The sequence below is a fragment of the Neophocaena asiaeorientalis genome, unplaced genomic scaffold, assembly GCF_003031525.2.
Source record: "Neophocaena asiaeorientalis asiaeorientalis breed wild unplaced genomic scaffold, Neophocaena_asiaeorientalis_V1.1 scaffold30, whole genome shotgun sequence".
Taxonomy (NCBI): Eukaryota; Metazoa; Chordata; class Mammalia; order Artiodactyla; family Phocoenidae; genus Neophocaena; species Neophocaena asiaeorientalis.
Window position 1 is genome coordinate 16,967,496 of NW_020174923.1, and position 20,389 is coordinate 16,987,884.

The 20,389-nt window shown below is 56.2% G+C and overlaps 2 protein-coding genes across 2 annotated transcripts in view; both read left to right on the plus strand.

The window, feature by feature from the left end:
- Positions 1-19,213, plus strand: part of MAP3K14 (mitogen-activated protein kinase kinase kinase 14) — a 24,361-nt gene extending 5,148 nt beyond the window's left edge. Inside the window, exons 3-16 of the mRNA XM_024760657.1 lie at positions 692-761; positions 1,883-2,093; positions 2,215-2,835; positions 3,408-3,545; positions 9,574-9,703; positions 10,159-10,290; positions 10,735-10,839; positions 12,144-12,307; positions 12,788-12,938; positions 14,720-15,109; positions 15,273-15,379; positions 15,814-15,958; positions 17,121-17,221; positions 17,584-19,213. Coding sequence (XP_024616425.1) covers positions 692-761; positions 1,883-2,093; positions 2,215-2,835; positions 3,408-3,545; positions 9,574-9,703; positions 10,159-10,290; positions 10,735-10,839; positions 12,144-12,307; positions 12,788-12,938; positions 14,720-15,109; positions 15,273-15,379; positions 15,814-15,958; positions 17,121-17,221; positions 17,584-17,748 — 2,630 coding nt within the window. The 3' untranslated portion in view covers positions 17,749-19,213. The remainder of the gene's footprint in view (positions 1-691; positions 762-1,882; positions 2,094-2,214; positions 2,836-3,407; positions 3,546-9,573; positions 9,704-10,158; positions 10,291-10,734; positions 10,840-12,143; positions 12,308-12,787; positions 12,939-14,719; positions 15,110-15,272; positions 15,380-15,813; positions 15,959-17,120; positions 17,222-17,583) is intronic.
- A 462-nt stretch (positions 19,214-19,675) lies between these two features.
- SPATA32 (spermatogenesis associated 32) overlaps positions 19,676-20,389 on the plus strand; it is a 12,568-nt gene continuing 11,854 nt past the window's right edge. Inside the window, exon 1 of the mRNA XM_024760773.1 lies at positions 19,676-20,314. Within this exon, the coding sequence (XP_024616541.1) occupies positions 19,693-20,314 (622 nt within the window). The 5' untranslated portion in view covers positions 19,676-19,692. The remainder of the gene's footprint in view (positions 20,315-20,389) is intronic.

The following is a 20,389-nucleotide window of genomic DNA, read 5'->3' on the forward strand; positions in this document are numbered from 1 at the left end:
CGCCTGCCCTCGGGCCTGCAAGGCCGATGCAGGGTCTGCGGGGCATCCCAGGCTGATCCTTTCTGCTTCTACTCACAATACCTCAAGATGGCTTGGAGCAGTGGCTGCCACCGGAGCCTGAGAAACTCCCAGGGGTGTGGGGAGGGCCAGGAATCCCCTCTCTACCCGACACCTACCCTCCACCCCAGGAGGTTTCCTGGGGTGGAGCCTGGCGAGACCTACAGCTCATAATGGTATTTTCTCACATACACACATCCTTCCCCTCATCTTCCGCTTCCTTCTGGCTGGCCTTTGACGAGAGATGAGAGAATAAAAATTAAAGTGGAGTGAGCGACATAGTAATGGTGATACTGCACACGCGCTATATGTAATAGTGTGTATTTGCTGAGCTGTTACCGTGTGCCAGGCACTGCGTTGAGTGTTTTATATAGATCATCTCACACCTCACAGTGCGTGAAGTGAGGTGGGCACCCTGTGATCCCATATTGTAGGCACGCCCTGTGCCTTGACCCTCAGGCTGGGAGGGAGGGGTGAGGCTGCCAGTGAGAGGAGGTGAGCCGCCAGGCAGAAGGGGTCTGGGAAGGAGGAGTGGCCGGGAGGGTATCTGCAAAGTGCCTCTCCCCTAAGTGCCTCTCCCCTGTTCTTTCTCTCTCCTTTCTGCTCATCCAACCCCTTTGCCTTTACTTAAAAGGTGAGAATAGCCAAGAGTTCAGCCCCACCTTCTCAGAACGGATCTTCATCGCTGGCTCGAAACAGTACAGGTAAGGTCAGCTTGAGTGGGGTGGCAGGGAGCTGCCGCGGGGGCGTCCCCACCCCAGCTGCTTGCTCAGGCCGCTCGCAAGTGACCCCTGGCTCCTTCCTTCAGCACCTGTGGTTCGGCTCTTGGAACCCACCCAGGCTTCCTCACTGAGCTGCTCTTGCAGCCAAATAAGCTTTTCAAAAGCTTTTCCCAGCGTGGGGGTGGCTGCCTCTGGGTCACATCAGGGTCACATCAGCTTGACGTTTTATTTTTATTCTCCTCGGAGTCCTTGCTGCTCCCTTTCGGTTCCCATCAGTAGGGAGGATGCTGGGAACAGGAGGCACTTTGCCGCTGGTGCGTGACCACGAGTGCAGGCCCAGAGAAGCCGCTCTAACTCGGGGAGAAACCTGCTGTGTCTTTCCTTCTGTGAGACACACCCAAGGAGGGATGAGGGCTTGGAAACAGGCAGGGACAGACTTGCAGCTCGGTGGCCCTGTAGAAAGGAGGCCAAGTGAGGCTCGGCCTGTTCCCAGCCTCCCCAGCCCCAAAGAAGATTTTTGGCAGCTGGAGGTTGAACCTGGAAACAGTTCTTCCCCTACCACCAGGTGGACTTCTTTATCGTTGGAATTTGGGAACTGCTAGCGGGAAAGTGAACAACCTCAGCTGTCCCTGCTTTGGAGGCAACAGAAGCCAACTCAGAGCCGAGAATGCCTGCCATGGGCTGTGGCCCTCTGAGCCACATGCCCCGCTTCCGGGACCTCTCGAGGGCAAGCGCCCCTTGGAGAGCAAGGAGAGAACCGTGTCTCCCCCTCCACCCGGAAGAGCGGTGCGCCCCCTCACTCTAGTAACAGCCACTGTTGGTCGGAAGCTTGCCGTGGGGCCCGGCACCGAGGCAGGCTTTTTAAATGAGCTCTTTCATTCAAACCCCATCTTCGCCCTGCCCGGCAGGAAACGCCACCTCCATTTTATGAATGAGGAGCCTAAAGGTCTTTGGGGCTTAGGAACTTTCCCACGTTCACACAAGTCCTGACCAAGCCGGGATTTGACCTCGGGTCTGTATGACTCCAGCCGCAGCTACCTGAGCCGTTCTGTCTCCCTGCCCCCTCACACTCAGAATGCGTGTCTGTGTCCCCTTGCTGACAGCCAGTCCGAGAGTCTTGATCAAATCCCCAACAATGTGGCCCACTCAACCGAGGGCAAAATGGCCCGCGTGTGTTGGAAGGGGAAGCGTCGCAGCAAAGCCCGGAGGAAACGCAAGAAGAAGAGCTCCAAGTCCCTGGCTCAGGCAGGAGTGGCCCTGGCCAGACCCCTCCCCAGAACCCCTGAGCAGGAGAGCTGCACGGTCCCGGTGCAGGTGAGACCCGCCCCTACGCCCAGACCCCTGTGCCGGGCACCCCCTGGGCTCATGGGCCTTCGGAACAGCACCTGTGCCTTGGCCCCAGCCCCATGTCCTAACAGCTGTGTTTCCCCCGCAGGAGGATGAGTCTCCGCTAGGCACCCCGTATGTTAGAAACACCCCCCAGTTCTCCAAGCCTCTGAAGGAGCCAGGCCTTGGCCATCTCTGGTTTAAGAAACTCGGGGAGGGCCTGCGGCCAGCACTGCCTCGACCGGAACTCCACAAACTGATCAGCCCCCTGCAGTGCCTAAACCATGTGTGGAAACTCCACCACCCCCAGGACGTAGGCCCCCTGCCCCAGCCCGCTCACCCCTTCCCCTACAGCAGACGGCCCCACCCCTTCCCGTTCCACCCTCTCCAGCCCTGGAAACCTCACCCCTTAGAGTCCTTCTTCCTAGGCAAACTGGCAAACTGTGTAGACAGCCAGCAGCCCCTGCCCGGCCTTCCCCTGGGCAGACTGGCCTGTGTAGACGGCCAGCAGCCCCTGCCTGGCCCACACGTGAAGCCCAGCTGCCCGTCTCATGGCTCGAGTGACAAGCTGTCCATGGAGGAGTACCTCGTGCACGCTCTGCAAGGCAGCGTGAGCTCCGGCCAGGCCCGCAGCCTGGCCAGCCTGGCCAAGACCTGGTTGGTGGGGGGCTCCAAGCCTCGGGAGCCCAGCCCTGAAACCGAGGACAGTGAGGGGGTCCTGCTTATTGAGGCGAGTAGTCCCCAAACACACGTACACCTACCACCGCCTCCACCTCCAGGGCCGTCCACCTTCCCTACCCCCTTTCCCTTCCCCTTTTCCTCTAGTTCTCTTCCTGGGTCACCGTGTAATGTTATGTGATTTTCCCAAACTTAGATTTCTGGGTGTTATCCCGTCCATCTCTGACACACTGTCCCTTGTCCCCTGCCCCTCTTCACTGTCCTTCCCTTTCCTCTACCACTTAGCTCCTGAGGCACTTTTTCTTATGGTCAAGGCGGTTGACAATTCCGTTTCTGTCCCACAATCACAAGTCTGGAGAGGAGGTTTCTTCTTCGCAAGGGTTGGCTTGCCTCAGCCCGTGAAGCTCTCCCTTGCCTTCGCCTGACTCCTGCAACCCCCTCTCTGGGTCCGTCCCCACACCCCGACCCCGAGCCCTGCCTCAGACCTGCTGGTGTTCTTGGATGTGAGGGCTCAGCCCAGCAGCCTGGCAAGGGCCACCAGTTGGAGAGCCTTCCTCACTGTAACCCTTCGTCCCTCCACTGCCCTGGCCACTGAAACCGGCCTCTGTCTCCCGCCAACCCCAGAAACTCAAGCCGGTGGATTATGAGTACCGAGAGGACATCCATTGGGCCACGCGCCAGCCCTGCCTGGGCAGAGGCTCCTTCGGAGAGGTCCACAGGATGGAGGACAAGCAAACTGGCTTCCAGTGTGCCGTCAAAAAGGTATGCCGGGGGCTTCCCTGGTGGCGCAGTGGTTGAGAGTCCGCCTGCCGATGCAGGGGACACGGGTTCGTGCCCCGGTCCGGGAAGATCCCACATGCCGCAGAGCGGCTAGGCCCGTGAGCCATGGCCGCTGAGCCTGCGCGTCCGGAGCCTGTGCTCCGCAACGGGAGGGGCCACAACAATGAAAGGCCCGTGTACAGAAAAAAACAAAAAAAACAAAACAAACAAAAAAAAAAGGTATGCCGGGCTCCGGGGCTGAGGAGGGAAGGCGGACAGGGGGCCTGTCGCGTTCCCTCTGCTTCCTTTCAGGGTTAGCACAGGGAGGCCATGGGTCTGACTCGTTAACGGCGTCTGGCTATCCTGGCTGCCCTGGGTCCACTGGAGCTGGAAGGGGACAGTCCAGGTCACGTGTCCCCGCCTGGGTGGCACACTTGGTGCGCCTGTATGTGAGGGAGCATGAATGTGCACGCAGCCTGGGCCACTCCTGATGCCAGGCCCCTAGAGCACATCGAAACCTGGAAGATGGTTGGATTGTCATGAGATTCATGTTGAGCTGGAACCCCTAAACTATATAGTGGACCAGAGGGCAATAGCAAGAGCGTAGCCTCCACCTAACAGGTGCTTCCCGACGGAGGCCGTGCACCTTGGGAGTCACATCTGACTTGAGTTTGGGCTCTGCCTCCTGTCGGCTGGAGGTACTAGGTCCTGCGAGATGGACATGAGGAAACGAGACTTAGCAAGAAGCCCCAGGCTTGTCTGACTGTAGAGTTTGGCTTTGAACCTCTCTTCGGGAAGGGACAGGGGAGGAAGACTCATGCTTCTAGGATTTTGATTAGAGGCAGAGGCCTGAATCACCTCTCCCACTCCCTTGTCTCACTGATGTTAGAACTGGAGACCAGAGAGGGTCTGCACCTTGCCCACAGCTGCACAGCTGGGCCTGGAACTGAGGCCTCCTTCTGTCAGATCACACTGCCCAGGCCTAGCAGTCCTTGAGGGTGTCAGTCGTGCTCTCCTTCAGATACCATTTCTCCTCCTCTCCTCTCACCTTGACTAGAAGCCACCTTGTCCTTGACCCCCAACTCTGCCTGAGGGCTAGCACCAAGGACTTCCTAAGGTGGAAATCAGAAACATTTCCATGGGCCATTTCCTTGGCCCTTGGGCAGCGTGAAATAAGCTAATTCAAAGATGGACCTTGCTTTCAAATGGCTTTTGTCAAGGACACTCTGATCCCCAAAAGGAAAGGGACCAAACAGCCAGCCCAGGCAGGTCCATCCCACTCAGGCCCCACACAGAGTAGACACTGCTGCCGCCACTGTCTTGGGTGCCTGTGACTTTAAGGGGCGATGGTACAGATTGTGTTGTGAGTAAACCTGGCTTCCCTGGCTTGTGTGTGACCAGGTGTTAGAGTTCTAAAGTTTGGGCCTCGGGGTGATGGGATGAGAGAGGGGACTATCCGTAGGTATTACCCCAAGCTTCAGACCTACTGTGTCAAATAAGCCAGCTCCACCCCTGCCCACCCCCACCGGCCAAAACACGTGCTTAGTTCTTGCCAGCACGGGTCATCATCTTTCGCTGGGATGCCAAGGCCACGTGCCTGACCTCCTCAGCTGCAGTCCCCTCCCCAGGCCACTGGAGAAGGCTCAGCTGTTCCTCCTGAGAGGTGGGTGGGAGGAGGGCAAGAGAGTGTGAAGTGTCCTGGAGATGAGCGCCCATGCTGGGGAGCTTAGTCACCAGGCTCCTCAGCTGTTCCCCTGCTGAGGTTCTCAGAGTCCCAGGCAACAAGGTAAACAAGCCTAATATAGTAGAAGAGGACAGAGACTCCCATTTCTCACCTCCCCAAGGCAGTCGGACAAGCTCCAAGCACAAGGCACGGACTTGCCAGCCCCAGAGCTGCTGCCCCAGCCCACCAGAGCCAGCCCTTCTCAGAACTCCGCCTCCCCCATCCAGGATCTTAGCGGGGCTGGCTTTTGGCAGCTCACACAGCTGCCTTTGGTCGGGCAGACCACCCCTCCTTTCTCTCCAGGGCAGCGGGGTAGGGGAGGCAGTAGTGTCCTTTAGCAATTTCAGCTGGAAGATCTCAGAAACTTCCCTGCTAGGGGGTAGGGGTGGAGGGTGGGGACCAAAGATCAGAGGTCAAGCCGCACAGGGGGTCAGAGCAAGTCTGCACACCCTCTGACGCTCCCTAGGGGGGATCCAGGATGTGGAGTATCATGTGGTGACATCAGCACCCCATTGGCCCTCCTTCTAGAACATTCATGGCCCCAGGTCAGATGTTGATTGGTCACAAGTCCAGGGCTTAATGTAGGGTTTGGGGGTGGGGGTGGGGTTAGGGTTTTGTTTGAGCTTACTTTTAATTTCAAGCTAATTGAGCCTCATTGTAAAAGAATGATACCCAAAAAGCAAAAGTCCCTCTGTTGCCCAGTCCCCTTCTGAGGTAACCAGCCTTTGACATAAATCTTCTTTAGACTTGTTACGCATATATAAACATGTAGTTGTTTCTTTTATTGAAATGAGATTGCACTCATTTGTTGTTCTGTACCATGTTTTTTCGTGTAATAGTGTATCATGGATAGATTTCCTTATTGGTACATATACATCTGTCCAGTGCTTTGTTGTGTGTTTTTTTTTTTTTTTTTTTTTTTTTTGTGGTACACGGGCCTCTCACCGTTGTGGCCTCTCCCGTTGCGGAGCACAGGCTCCGGACGCGCAGGCTCAGCGGCCATGGCTCACGGGCCCAGCCGCTTCGCAGCATGTGGGATCCTCCGGGACCGGGGCACGAACCCACGTCCCCTGCATCGGCAGGCAGACTCTCAACCACTGCGCCACCAGGGAAGCCCTGTCCAGTGCTTTTTAACAGCCAGTGTGTATGTTCTTAACCTAGTCAGTGGATGAAGTCATAAGATCCATGAATTCCTGGAACTTTATTCTAAAGTGTGTATGTGTGTGGCAAGTGTGGACACACACACATTTTTTATTTATTAGATTTTCAAAGGGGTCTATGGCTCAAAGAGGGTTAAGAACTGTGCGTTTGAGAACATCTGGCTCAAGCATGGAGTTCTGGGAGCCTCCTTTTGCCTCTGCCCTGATCTGGGGTAGTGTGGCCTTGGCCAAGTCCAGCCAGCTGTTGTTACCAAGCACCTGTTCTGTGCCAGACGCTGTGCCAGGGAGACAGAGGTGTGGAATCCACACGCCTGACCTGAAGGAGCTCAGATTGTAATGGGGGGTGGACACTTACATGGTGTAAAGGTGGTAGAAGCAGCCATCAGCCGGGGACATGGTGAAGTCAGCCGGGACAAGTGTTGAGAAGGAAATCAGAACAAGGACCGAGGGGAGAATATCTCGATGGTGATGACGAAATAAGGCGGAAAGCTATGTGCCCAATACTGTGTGAGTCACCTTCACATATTTATGTTCCTGGGACCTTTAAAAGAACTTATTAGAGTTGCCGTTACTCCCTTTTTTACCGGTGAAATAAAATGGATACGAATACTAAAGAAAACAAGAGGGAAAGTTTCAAGAAGGAAAAAGCGATCTGCAGTGTAAAGCATGCAGGCAGTTAAGCAGAGGGAAGGGGCTTGTGGATTTGGCAGTTAGGTGATTGCTGACCATGTTTCCACCCGGGTAGGCGCGTGCCTGAACGTAGGTAAAAACGTCCCAGATGTAAAAGCTAATATAGCTGGAAGGGCCTTCAGCGAGGTGGGGTAGCTGGGAGCTCTGGAGTCAGGCTTCCCCCACCAAAATCCCAGCTTGCTACTTTATATCCAGTGACCTTGAGCAGATTACTGGTCCAGTCTTCAGCTTCCTTGTCTGTAAAATGAGAAGATATCACCTCCTAGGCTATCGTAAGATGTAAACGACTAATGCTTATGAAGTGCTGAGCACAGTACCTGGCACGTGTTAAGTGGGCATTAAATATTAGTCCTCATTAATTAACATCCTCATCAGAGTCCAGCCCTCACTTGACAGATGCAGACACTGAAGTCCAGGGAGGAGAGGTGGCCGGACGGGCAGCTGGCCTGGACCAGGAGGCCGTCCTTTCTCCCTTGGGACTGCCCTTTCAGCCTGCTCTCTCTGGGGCTGGCCCAGACTTCTAATGCGCCTTGTGTTTTGAAGTGTCCCTTCCAACCCCCTCTGATCTGGGTGGTTGGGCAGGGTTTTAATATTCCTGCGACACTCCAGAGGACTTATGGATTTCTTCAAAGTTAAAGCCGAGGCTCCCAGACTTTCTTGGTTCACAACCCTTAATGTCTCAGTCACTTTTTCAAGGTGCTCCAGGCCAAAACAAGTACTGACCAGTTCCGTTTATTAAATAATTGGGTCAAATAATAAGTCTTTATCCTAATAACCTAGTAGCCATTTGAATAACAACACACATAAACTGAGAGATAAATTTTGCTCTTAAACAAGCGTTATTTACTAACGGGATGCATGCCTTGTTGGGCAGGCACAACTTCTCCAACTCAGAAATCACTGGACACCGTCACTTTCATTTCCTGCTCCACATTATCCCCCTGAAGTACCTTTCTGTCACAACAACCTCCAAAAACCTAGCTTCATAAAGGTATATCATCAAAAGAATGCAGTTCGATCATTGAAACTGAACTGTCTCACGCTAGTAGTTTGTGTGGTGTCCCCAGGTGTCAATCGTTGCTGTTTCCCTCAAATGCAAAATACCCTGTAGCCCCCTTCCAAGTTCTCTGCGGTGCCCCAGGGCGCTTCACCCCACAGTTTGGGAACAGTAGGGTTAAAGACGTTTGTTAATACAAGTCCGGTTGGCGAATTAGTTCCAACTCAGGTTCAGAGCTGGAAACACTGACAGGGAGTCAAAGTTCATGTGAGTTGATTAACCAAACCAGATATTCTGCAAGTAACCAGAAGAGGGACATTTTCCACTGATAAGCTAAAGTCCAAAAGCTGCACAAGTCCGCAGGCCTCGGAAGAAAACTGCCAGGCCCTGACTGACGGCTTCCAGGCTGGTTTTGTTACCACTCGTGCCCCCTGGTGGCGCTTCTCAGGGCTAACATGAGAACCAGCTGCAGCCGGAAAGGACAAGTCTCTGTTAGCAAGTGTAAGCATTTAGTAAGCTGCTCTTATTTGAGCTGGAGGGAGGAGGCTGGGAACTGGCATTTCCTGAGCACCCACTAGTTGCCAGGCCTGGTGCTGGTTATCACCCCTCCAGACCCCCACTCGACCCTGGAGCAGATGCCACCGTCCCCACCGTTCACATGTGGAGGCACATAGCTTGGGGGAAGTGATCTACCTTTGGAAATGGCCAAGCCAGGGTCTCAGCCCAGGATGTTTGTATCCAAGGCCTATTTCTTCCCTCCATGTCATGCTGGTCCCTGCAGAAAGGAGTGGGTGGTCCCTGGCCTGCCAGTCCCCTGTAAGAGGGGCCTTGGCCAAACCCCTCCCCATAGGAGAATCCTCTCCTATGCCCAGATCCTGGGGAAACAGCTGCAAACAGAGTAAACAAGCACTGCCCCATCTACATGGACATTTTAGCCCTCAGGGGAAAAGGCAAATAATTGTGAGCAAATAATAAGTGCTCAGAAGGATGCTGAGGATCCAGGGGCACTGACAGAGGCAGAATCTTGGCCGCATCAACTCTGGCTACAGAAGCCCAGCATCTTAAGAGTAGAAGTGGATGTTGATACAGAAAATGTCCCATGACCTAGAAACTGTCCAGACATTTGGGCTGGGGAAAAGAAAGTTCTGTGTTTGGCAGATCTCTGAGGGTGGGCAGCATGCCAGGGGACTGGATAAGGATTGTAGTTTTTGTGACTATATTTCCATAGGCATCAGCACTGAAGAACTTTAATCAAGTGCTAGGCATTGACCCCGACCCCCAGGGGGCACAGTTTAGTCTCTAAGGGTCCAGTAGGCCCACTAGGGCCCCTGCCTGGCCTCAGAATCGTCACCGGGAACATCAGCGGCCTCTGTGCAGGGAGCTTCAAGGGTACTGACAGGATGCCAGGGAAACAGCCCTGGTCCGTCACCCTGATTCACACCCACCTCTGGGCCCTTCCAGGTGCGAGTTGAAGTGTTTCGGGCTGAGGAATTGATGGCATGTGCGGGATTGACCTCACCCAGAATCGTCCCTTTGTATGGAGCTGTGAAGGAAGGTCCTTGGGTCAACATCTTCATGGAGCTTCTAGAAGGTAAGGAGCCAGCCGCCGCTCCTTCTCCCTCCACATTCAGAGCCAAGGGTTTCCCCGAGTCTTGCCCACGTTGACCCTCGTCCCCAGTCAATCCGGTTTTTTGTTTGTTTGTTTGTTTTTGCGGTACGTGAGCCTCTCACTATTGTGGCCTCTCCCGTTGCGGAGCACAGGCTCCGGATGCGCAGGCTCAGTGGCCATGGCTCATGGGCCCAGCCACACGCAGCATGTGGGATCCTCCCGGACCAGGGCACGAACCCGTGTCCCCTGCATCGGCAGGCGGACTCTCAACAACTGCGCCACCAGGGAAGCCCAGTCAATCCGTTTTTACTCTCTTGACCCTGTGACATGAGCAAGAAAGGCCTGCTTTCTACCACCTGCCCTTCGAAGGCACTTGCCCTTGGCTGGCTTGCAGGCCTGGAAAAGACCCATGTAAAGACTGGCCATTGGTCTCCTAGGTGGCTCGCTGGGCCAGCTCATAAAGCAGAGGGGCTGCCTGCCGGAGGACCGGGCCCTTTATTACCTGGGCCAGGCTCTGGAAGGGCTGGAATACCTCCATACCCGAAGGATTCTACATGGAGATGTGAAAGGTAAGGCTCAGGGCGCCTGTGGCCCTGGTCCCCGTGGGGCTTCTTCCTCACCCCACCCTGCCTGGTTTCCTCCCAGGTCTTCTGGACCTGCTCCAGTAGGAAGGGGAAGTATGTTCTCCCAGCCCTCAGCCTGGCACTGTAGTTTCCAGTGGGCGATGCCCACAGAGAACAGCAGATCAAGCTCCTACCGCACTGGTGACCACTGGGGGAGGGTGGGGACAGCAGAGCTGAGTGGCACTGTCCCCTCACCCTCAGAGATCCTGCCTGCTGCCTGCCTCCAGGCTGAACTGATTCCATCCTCCCTCCCTCCATGACTAATGAAACTAATCCGAAGCAGCAGCTGCCATGCAGGGTCGGCCAGAAAATCGCCTCCCGGAGGCGCAGATCGGGCCGGGGCCCTTGGTGACTCACCTGTTCCTCTTCTTCCCGGGGGCGGCCTGCCAGCCGACAATGTGCTCCTGTCCAGCGATGGGAGCCACGCAGCCCTCTGCGACTTTGGCCATGCTGTGTGCCTTCAACCCGATGGCCTGGGGAAGTCTTTGCTCACAGGTACGCCCCTCCCCGCCACCGCTCCCCACAATCATAATAGCCAGTAGCCTTTACTATGCACTAGCCACGTGCCTTCTGTTCTTTCCTTAATGGCAATCAGAGATGTGAGCACTTTAGGTCCACCAGGATGCTTCAGCCCCACAGCAGCCCTAGGATATGAGGCTTTTGTTGTTAGGCTTAAATGCAGTGATGCACATCAGGTGCTTGTTTCTGCTGTTCTGTCATACAGGGTGGGGAACAGAAAGGCTGGGTGCCTCGCCCGAGGTCCCCAGGTCTCCTACCTCAGAGCCCCCAGAGCTCCACCCCTCTCGTCCAGCCTTTCCTGGGGAGCTGTGCTCCCAGCCTGCGACCTCAGCCCTCCTGTGTCTCTGAGAGCACAGTTTCTGAAAGCAAAATGGGAAGGCTGACCAAGGGGCTGGGGCTCCGTAGCTGAAGAAATCCCTGTTTTTAACTTACATTCTTCTGGTTATCAAAATAATCCATACCCACTGTAAAATATTTGGTGACTACAGTGTTAAGTGGTATGGAAGGGGAGGAAAAAAGAATTCTCACCATTCCTCTTGCCCAGAGAGATAATCGTGAACATTTTAGAGAATTCCCTCCAGGTCTTTTTTTTTTTCTGTACATAGTTAAGGCCATTATAACACGATTTTGTGCCCTGCTTTTTTGTTTATAGCATTAGCGTAAAATTATTTCATTTTGACCAAAGGAAAAACAGTCTTTTAGAAGTGATTCTTTGTTGTTAAAGGACTGTTGGTAATTCTGAAGATGTACATTGCACCTGGACACCTGCCCTCACTTTGAAATAACTGTAGTGTCGTCTTCTTATTACAAAAATGTCTTTTCTAATATCTTTTGCAGAAAGTCAAGCTAAGCAAAACTACAAACCGCTGGAAAAAAATACTGTTCACATCTGGCATCAATCTTTCTAGTCTTTTATGCATATAAGTTTTCTTTCTCCTTTTTGTTTTTTTTAACCTACATTTTAGGAACATGGTACCGCTAATCAGTCTTCTACAACCGAATTTCCAGCGTCTAGGCCCCTCCCCGCTTTTGGGAACGCACTTGAAGGGTTTGGTCCACAGGGCAGAGCCCGTGTTTTGGGTGATACAGTCTTGGTCCTAGTCCCCAGGACAACCCCCGACTTGGCCCAGCCCCAGCAAGGTTGATTTGGAGGCTCCATCTCTATTTAAAGTCCTCTGAGACAGTCAGGGTGTTTCAGGAATTGACTCGGGTGGTCATTGCCGAGGCTTCTGCCCGTCAGAGTTCACAGTTGCCCCTTCTGTCTCTCCTCACCTTCTCAGGGGACTACATCCCCGGCACAGAGACCCACATGGCGCCAGAGGTGGTGATGGGCAAGCCCTGTGACGCCAAGGTGGACGTCTGGAGCAGCTGCTGCATGATCCTGCACATGCTCAATGGCTGCCACCCTTGGACCCAGTACTTCCGAGGGCCGCTGTGCCTCAAGGTCCGTGACAGCGCCGGGGGCCGCCAGCAGGGCCCGGGGCCCGGGCTGCAGGCTTCATGCGGCCTCCCATTTGGGCCGCTCTTCAGTGGCAGATGGGAGCAAGCAGAGGCCTCATCATAAATGTGGGATCCTGACTAAAATACTTGGCTACTGGAATCTGAGGGTCCAAGGGCAGATCCTAGGTGAGGGGTCTTCTCGGGTCCATGGTTCAGGGCTCTCTTGCGTCCACACCCCGGGCCATCTCTGCCTGCCTCCTGACAGGCTGGGCCTGGGGGTCGTGGGTGCCTGACCCCCTGGCTCTGTGCTGTCCTACCTTTTCTTGGAACAGTCCCAGCCCTCACTCTAGACCAGGCCACTCTGGTCCTTGTGACCGACCCCAGCACAGCAGGGCGGGGGAGAGTGGGGAGGAGCAAGAACAGGAAGCCGGGGGCCAGGAAGTGACGGGGAGGCGGGCCTCATATGTTGCCTTTTGACCCCCAGATTGCCAGCGAGCCTCCGCCTGTGAGGGAGATCCCGCCCTCCTGTGCCCCCCTCACAGCCCAGGCCATCCAGGAAGGGCTCAGGAAAGAGCCTGTCCACCGAGCGTCTGCAGCAGAGCTGGGGGGGAAGGTCAGCCTGGCGCTGCAGCATGGTAAGAGCCCCATGCTGGCTGCAGGGGTCGAGAGAGGCGGCGGGGTCGTGTAGTGGCCAAGAACAAGGTACTCAGCCTCTCAGAGCCTTGGTTTCCCCGTCTAGAGCATGGGCATGACACCAGCCTCAGGCTTGTTAGGAAGACTGAGGTCACGTGAGTCCAAGTGCTTAGTACTGTGTCTGGTACTGTGCTTAGTACTGTGTCTTGATGCAGAGGCTGTGCTCAGAGATGGGGCAAGGGGTTACAACGTATAAAGGGAGGCTTGAACTCAGTATCAGAGAATGTGAAATAAAGCCAGGTATCACTTTCTAGCCATTTGTGTGGGGAAAATCAGGAAGTTGGTGTCACGCCAAGTGTTGGTGGGGATGAGGGACAGTGGCCTTTGCGCTCTGCTGGAGAGCACCTGGCAGCACTCCGGCAGACGTCTGCAGACCCGGGACCCAGCACCCCACTCCAGGGCACACCGCCAAAGAAACTCTGCCCAGATCCATAATGGGACACGCCTGCGGATACACGCTGCAGTGTCGTTTGTGGGAGGGGAGTCGGGTGTCCCTCCCTGGGAGCTTGGAGAGGCCAAAGGTGGGGGTGGGGGGTGGAGGATGCTCCACGCAGCGCTCACAGCAATTAAAGCAACTCTGCTCACGGGGCAACCTGGCTGGATCTTCAAGCCGCAGTGCTGGCTGCAAAGAGGACCAACAGAGCAAGGCCTAGAACACAGTGCCTTTTCTGGAAATTAAAAATTGATAAATAGGGCTTCCCTGGTGGCGCAGTGGTTAAGAATCCGCCTGCCAATGCGGGGGACGTGGGTTTGAGCCCTGGTCCGGGAAGATCCCACGTGCCGCGGAGCATCTAAGCCCGTGCGCCACAACTACTGAGCCCGCACTCTAGAGCCCGCGAGCCACAACTACTGAGCCTGCGCTCTAGAGCCTGCGAGCCACAACGGCTGAGCCCACGTGCCACACCTACTGAAGCCCATGCACCTAGAGCCCGTGCTCCACAACAAGAGAAGCCACCGCAATGAGAAGCCCGCACACCGCAACGGAGCGTAGCCCCCGCTCGCCACAACTAGAGAAAAGGCCCACGCGCAGCAACAAAGACCCAATGCAGCCAAAAATAAAATAAATGTATTTTAAAAATTGATAAATAAAAATAACACATGCATTGCAAGAATTCGATCAAACCGAAAATGACATGTTGAACATAAGAGAACATCAGCCGGGGGCGGGGTAGGGGGTGGCAAGGGAGAGACAGTGGTTATGGGAACGAAAGGGAATAAAACAGAAGAGAGACCTTGCAGAGCCCCCTGACGCCAAACCTAGATGGTAGTTGTAATGGCCCCAGGGCTGAATTGCCCCCCACTCCAGAGGAATGGTGTCTTCAGGAAGCACTGACTATCGGGAGGGGAGGGGTAAGAGAGACGGAGGGTCAGCGAGGCCCATTCACCTGGGAACTGTGAGTTGGCATTACCCCAGAGCTATTTTTAAATCTTCTCTTTACTATTAATATTAACAAAGTCCTTCTCTGGAGCCAATTCTGTAACTTTTAAATTTGCAGTTGTTACCTAGGAGGAAAATGGAATAGAAGAAATACTGTCCTAGTCCCATCATCAGGGCCATCTTATGGAAGAGGCCTCCTCTGGAGACCACACACTGCCCTCCGAAGTCATGTCCTGGCCGGGCGAAAGGCCACCCTCACTGCCCGCTTCTGGCCCTCTTCTGCTCAGGAAAGGCCACCTGGCCTGGCCCATTTCCACCTCACCACGTGTGCTCTCTGTTTTGTAGTGGGAGGTCTGAGGAGCCCTTGGAGGGGAGAGTACAAAGAACCAAGACATCCGCCGCCACTCCAAGCCCACCCACCGCCAAGCCAAGGGCACCCTCACCAGACCCTACGTGCCCCACCAGTGGAGCTGTCGCCAGGGGAGCTCTCACCAGAGGACCCGGGGCCCCAGCCAGCTGAGGACGCAGCAGGCGGGGCCCCTAAGCTCCAGCCTCCTCCACCCCCAGAGCCCCCAGAGCAGAACAAGTCTCCCAGCCTGCACTGGGGCAAAGAAGAGTCCGGGACGTGGGAACCACTGGCTCTGTCCTCCCTGGATCCGACCCCAGCCAAGAACTCCAGCTCACCAGAGCGGAAGGCAACCTTCCCCGAGCAAGAGCTGCAACAGCTGGAAATAGGTACGGGCAACCACGGCATCCAGGTCCCTGAGCACAGGCCTGGGCCCTGCACCAAGGCCTGGGCTTCGTCCTCTTCCCAGGGTCAGCAGTCTGTGCAGAAGAATGCCGACGGCACAGCCGGACCCTCCCAGTCTTTCACAAAGTCTTCTGCCTTTCTCTGCAGAATTATTTCTGAACAGCCTGTCGCAGCCATTTTCTTTGGAGGAACAGGAGCAAATCCTGTCATGCCTCAGCGTCGACAGCCTCTCCCTGTCAGATGACAGTGAGAAGGTGAGTCGGCCGTGGGCCAGGAGCCAGGGCACAGGGCAGGTGGCTCTGTGTCCGGCCAGTGAAGGGGCCGTGTGCAAGTAGTGGGTAAAGGGCAGGTGACAGGGGTGCCCGTTCCTTCTGGGAGGGGTCCTCACTGGGGCAGGGGTCCTGGTTTCTCAGAATGAGACGGTCCATCTCCAACACACCCGAGAATTAAGGACTGGTTTGGCTACTAGGATAGTGAGGGGAAAGGCTTGGCTTTGGTCCCCATAGAATTACTGTTCACCCTCCTCCAGCCCAAGGGCCCCTCAGGAGCTCAGCCCTGTGCTGAGCCCCAATGCTCAGGAGAGCCACGCTCCAGCCTAGGACATGGGCACTTCCTTGCCAAATCAGACCAAGGCCAGAGATGGTTCCCTGAGCCCGGGGGCCTGAGTCTGTGCCCACTTCTGTTTCAGAACGCGTCCAAGGCCTCTCAGAGCTCGCGGGACACCCTGAGTTCCGGCGTGCACTCGTGGGGCAGCCAGGCGGAGGCCCGCAGCTCCAGCTGGGACATGATGCTGGCCCGGGGGCGGCCCACCGACACGCCGAGCTACTTCAACGGTACAGTCCCCTGATCCGCCTGGGACTGGGGCACAGTGGGGAAGGGAGAGGAAGGCACCTGGCACCCAGAATTTGAGGTACCTGGCCATTAAGTTGGCTTAGAGTAAAGGCCCTGATCATCAAGAGCCTTTCCTCATGGGGCAGTCAAGGACCATTGCCCCTTGTGAGCAGTTGATAGAGTCCCAGAAGGTCTCTAGCTTGGGACAGAGAGCAGTCTTTCCTGGCCTGGAGTCCAAAAACTGAGCAATTAATGTCTTCTAAAGGGAAAAGGAAGAACGGGACCCCGTGAGCGTTTTAATCAAGAAGTCAGCAATAGGGGCTTCCCTCGTGGTACAGTGGTTAAGAATCCGCCTGCCAGTGCAGGGGACACGGGTTTGAGCCCTGGTCCGGGAAGACCCCACATGCCGTGGAGCAACAAAGCCCGTGTGCCACAACTACTGAGGCTGAGCTCTAGAGCCCACAAGCCACGACTACTGAAGCCCACGCACCTAGAGCCCGTGCTCCGCAACAAGAGAAGCCACCGCAATGAGAAGCCCGTGCATTGCAACGAAGAGTAGCCGCTGCTCTCCGCAACTAGAGAAAGCCCGTGCACAGCTACAAAGACCCAACGCAGCCAAAAATAAATAAATATTAAAAAAAAAAAAAAACTCAGTAGTAGGTTTGCTGAGATCCTCCTCTGACATTTGAAGTCAGAAGATGAGAAGGACAACATATGTAGAACTCTGTTTTCAAGCGTGGTTGCAGAGGTCATGTTGTGATTTTGATGGAATGAGGGTTTCATCAGCTTACGGTTCCCTGGGGACAGTGAGACTCATGGCATCAAGCCCCCATGCCTGGCCACAGGCCGCTCCACGTCAGGGACTTAAAATCTAAGTTGCCCACAATCTAATTTAAGAATCTTTGTTTCCAGTTCCTTTCTGCTTTGTAAGTTGAAATACTACTTCCCCACAGGAGCCAACCCTAGATGTTTGCACTGTGCAGGCCAAATTCCTGGTGTTGACAGGAAATGGCCAGTAAGAGCTAGCAGGGGTATAACATTACAGCCACTCCATCCTCCATGTCATCTCTGCAGCTTCCCCACAGCCACTCTGCTTCCCCCTACACAGGGCGCCTTAGGGAGCTAGAAGCCACTCCCCTGACGGTCACCTTACCTGCCTTCTAGGTGTGAAAGTCCAAATACAGTCTCTCAATGGTGAACACCTGCACATCCGGGAATTCCAGCGGGTCAAGGTGGGAGACATCGCAACCGGCATCAGCAGCCAGGTAAGGGGGCGGGTACACGCTTAGGGGCAGAGCCCCAGAACCCAGTGCACCTAGCCCAGTCCTCCAGGAAGGAGGCTTTTGAATAAGTAGAAATGGCACCAGAGGAAATAGCTGGCCCCAGATGTCCCCTGGGGTCCCAGGGCAAGACTGGCCGTGGTGATTGAAGGGTCCTCAGGACCCACACTTGGGCCAGGAGAGATTCTGCAAGTGTTCCAGAAGGAAAGGCAGATGATACCTCAGGGCTGCCTACTCGGCTGGAGGGAGGTGTCTGCCAGCACGGCAGGAGACCGTCAGCACCGCACTTCTAGGAACCTTCAGTGCCCCTTGCCACTCTCAGGCCCATTCGTTTGCTCTGCCCCCAGATCCCAGCCTCAGCCTTCAGCTTGGTGACCAAGGACGGGCAGCCCGTGCGCTACGACATGGAGGTGCCAGACTCGGGCATCGACCTGCAGTGCACCCTGGCCCCTGATGGCAGCTTCGCCTGGAGCTGGAGGGTCAAGCATGGCCAGCTGGAGAACAGGCCCTAACCAGCCTTCCACCACTGGCTCCACTCGGCCAGAAGCGACCTTCCTTCTCGGTGCTCAGCGCTGCCCCTGAGACACAGGCTCAGCCTGCCTGCTCCCAGGGGTCTGCCAGCTTGTGGCTGAGCGGTGGGACCAGGGGCTGGCAGCAGTAAGGTGGGGCTAGCAGAACACCTCCCAGGATCTCCCACCAGTGTCCTTCCTGAGCCCACGTGAGGAGGAGGAGGAGGAAGACAGGAGGCCTCTTCCCATGGGGAACAAAGAGGGTCTTCTCTGCCTTGGTCCTGACAAGCTGGCCTGACCCATTAGGATCAGTGACCACTTGCTGGCAGTCAGGGGAGAGTGGCTTCCGGCCCAGGTCCCAGAGAGGTGGGCGAGCCCCTCCCTCGGGTTCCAGGCAGGTATGAGCATCTAATGACCTACCCCCAGGCCCAGTACAGGACTGGGGCAGTAGGTGTGCCTACCCTTGGGTTAATGGAGGGGGCCCTCTGACGCCCTTGGCCGGCCTTGCCTGGCCATCAGCCCCCCTTCTATCTCTAGGTGTTTTTCAGACCAGGTCAGGGAGGGAGGAATGCCTGACACTGGGGGTCTCCCTGGGAGAAACACCACACTTCTCAGGGAGCCGCAACCCAGGCCCTGAACTGAGCTCAGCTTCGGCCAAGGACCAGAGAAGGCGTTCAAGTGACATGGTTCTCAGTCCCTAAGCACATGCCCCTTTGCTGCTGGCCACGAGTCTTCCCCAGAGCAACAGGCCCCGAGCCCCAACCGCAGGCCCAGCACCGCCCCTGCCCAGATGGCACTCAGCTCCCTCATCTGTAGTAGTGAAGGGCGACATGAGACCTACCTGACGGGAACCGTCTGAGGACAGAGCACGATAGACTCGAGAGAAGTCAGCAGACGCAGGTGCTACTGTTACCCAGGCCTCAGCTCTCAACAGCCTCACATGAGCTTCCCGAGACACTCACTGGTCCTGCTGCCCCTGGTCTCGGGGGCACTGCCAGCTGCACTTTGCACTCTGATGACCTCAAGCACTTTCATGGCTGCCCTCCAGGAGGGCAGGCCAGCGGTTCTGCATGAGCACAAGCAGGCCAGGAGATGGGGTGAAGGGACTCAGCTCTTGACCCTTCTCCATGCGTGTGACCCCTCAAACCTCCTTCAGGTTTCTTTAAGGTGAGCACCCCCTACCATCACCCCAACCCAGCCTCTTCTTTCCGGGGGAGCTGATTAGCACTCATGTAGCATTAATCAACTGTGAATTGTTGTGGGGTGAGGGGATGTCCCCTGAGATTCCATCTGGGGAGAAGCTCATCCCCCCGTTTTGCCACGGTGGCCTCTGCCCAGCTCTCCACATTGAGCCATGCTGCTCCCCAGGGAGAGACCCCCGGCCCCCCCGTGCATGAAGAACTGCAGCCTTGGTCCTGCAGAGTTGAGACGGTAGAGAACTCCTCGTAGGCAATAAAGTTTGAGGTAATAAGTGTGTTTGGGCCACGGTTGTCTCCACTCACGCCTGCCTGTGTGCTGAACCTCACATCCTGACAGCAGCCTCCTTGTGCCTTCTTGGTGGGACCTTGTCAAGTCTTGCCCCATAGGCAAGGACTGTTCTCAGCCCTTGAATGGGGCTGCTTTTCCCACCACTCCTCCCAGTTGGTGCTTCCAGTTCCGCCTCTGAGCTATCCATTCAGACCAGTTAGGCAAGATCCCCCACCCGGTGACAGCAGGGAAGTCCCTGGCAGAACACTGCCAGGCTGAGGGGAGGAGGAGGAGGATGTCGAGCCTGGGCACTGACCCAGCAGGGATAGGTGGGGGCAGACCACATGCCCAGAACAAAGACATCCCCCCGCACCTCCCCACCACTCCTCTGTCCCTGAGGCCTGGCTTCCTGGGAACTGAACTGGGAGTGAGCCTGCACTCCCAGCCCTTCCAGCCACCCGTGTCTGCAGGTGATCAGAGATGACTTTCCCAAAGTCGGTTCCCTGGTGGTGGGGGAGGACCTGTCTGAAGATGGATGCCACCAGCACACAGGGTGCCTTATCTAATCCAGCTCTGCACCCCAAAGCTGTGTCCCAGTGTGTGTGCACTGGATACACGTGCACAACTTGGGGTAAAGGTGGCAGGTTCAGCAGGTTCTTGGAGGGTCCTGGGCGCACAGAAGGGGCAGCGGCCTTGTGCCAGTGTGCCCAGGGCAGGTGCAAAGTTCAGCCTAGCAGACCCCAGGCTTACAGGTCACCGCCCTCCACCAATCTGGGCCTGCTGCAGAGAGCAGGGCCGCCCCATGTCTCCAGGAGAGGGGCATCCGGCTGGCTGCGGGGCGAGGTGGGGCAGCCCACTCCGGAAGATGCCCCCCAACCGCCAAGCCCACCCACTCGCCGGGATCGCGAGCGCTGTTCCCTGCCCGCAGGGGTCGCGGCAGGGATGTCACAGAGGCGGCGACATCACAGACGCCGGCGCCCCCGGCATCTCCACCGCCCTCCACAGCCCGCCACCAAAGAGCGCACTGGAGGCGGAGGGGTTAGCAGCCACCAGCCCGCTCCCCGTCTCCCAGACAGAGCCTCGGTCAGCATGGGGGTGACAGGTGGGAGCGGGCGGGCGCGCGGCGAGGCGGGGCCGGGCGCGGAGGGACGGCCGGGGCGGGGCCGGGCGGGAAAAG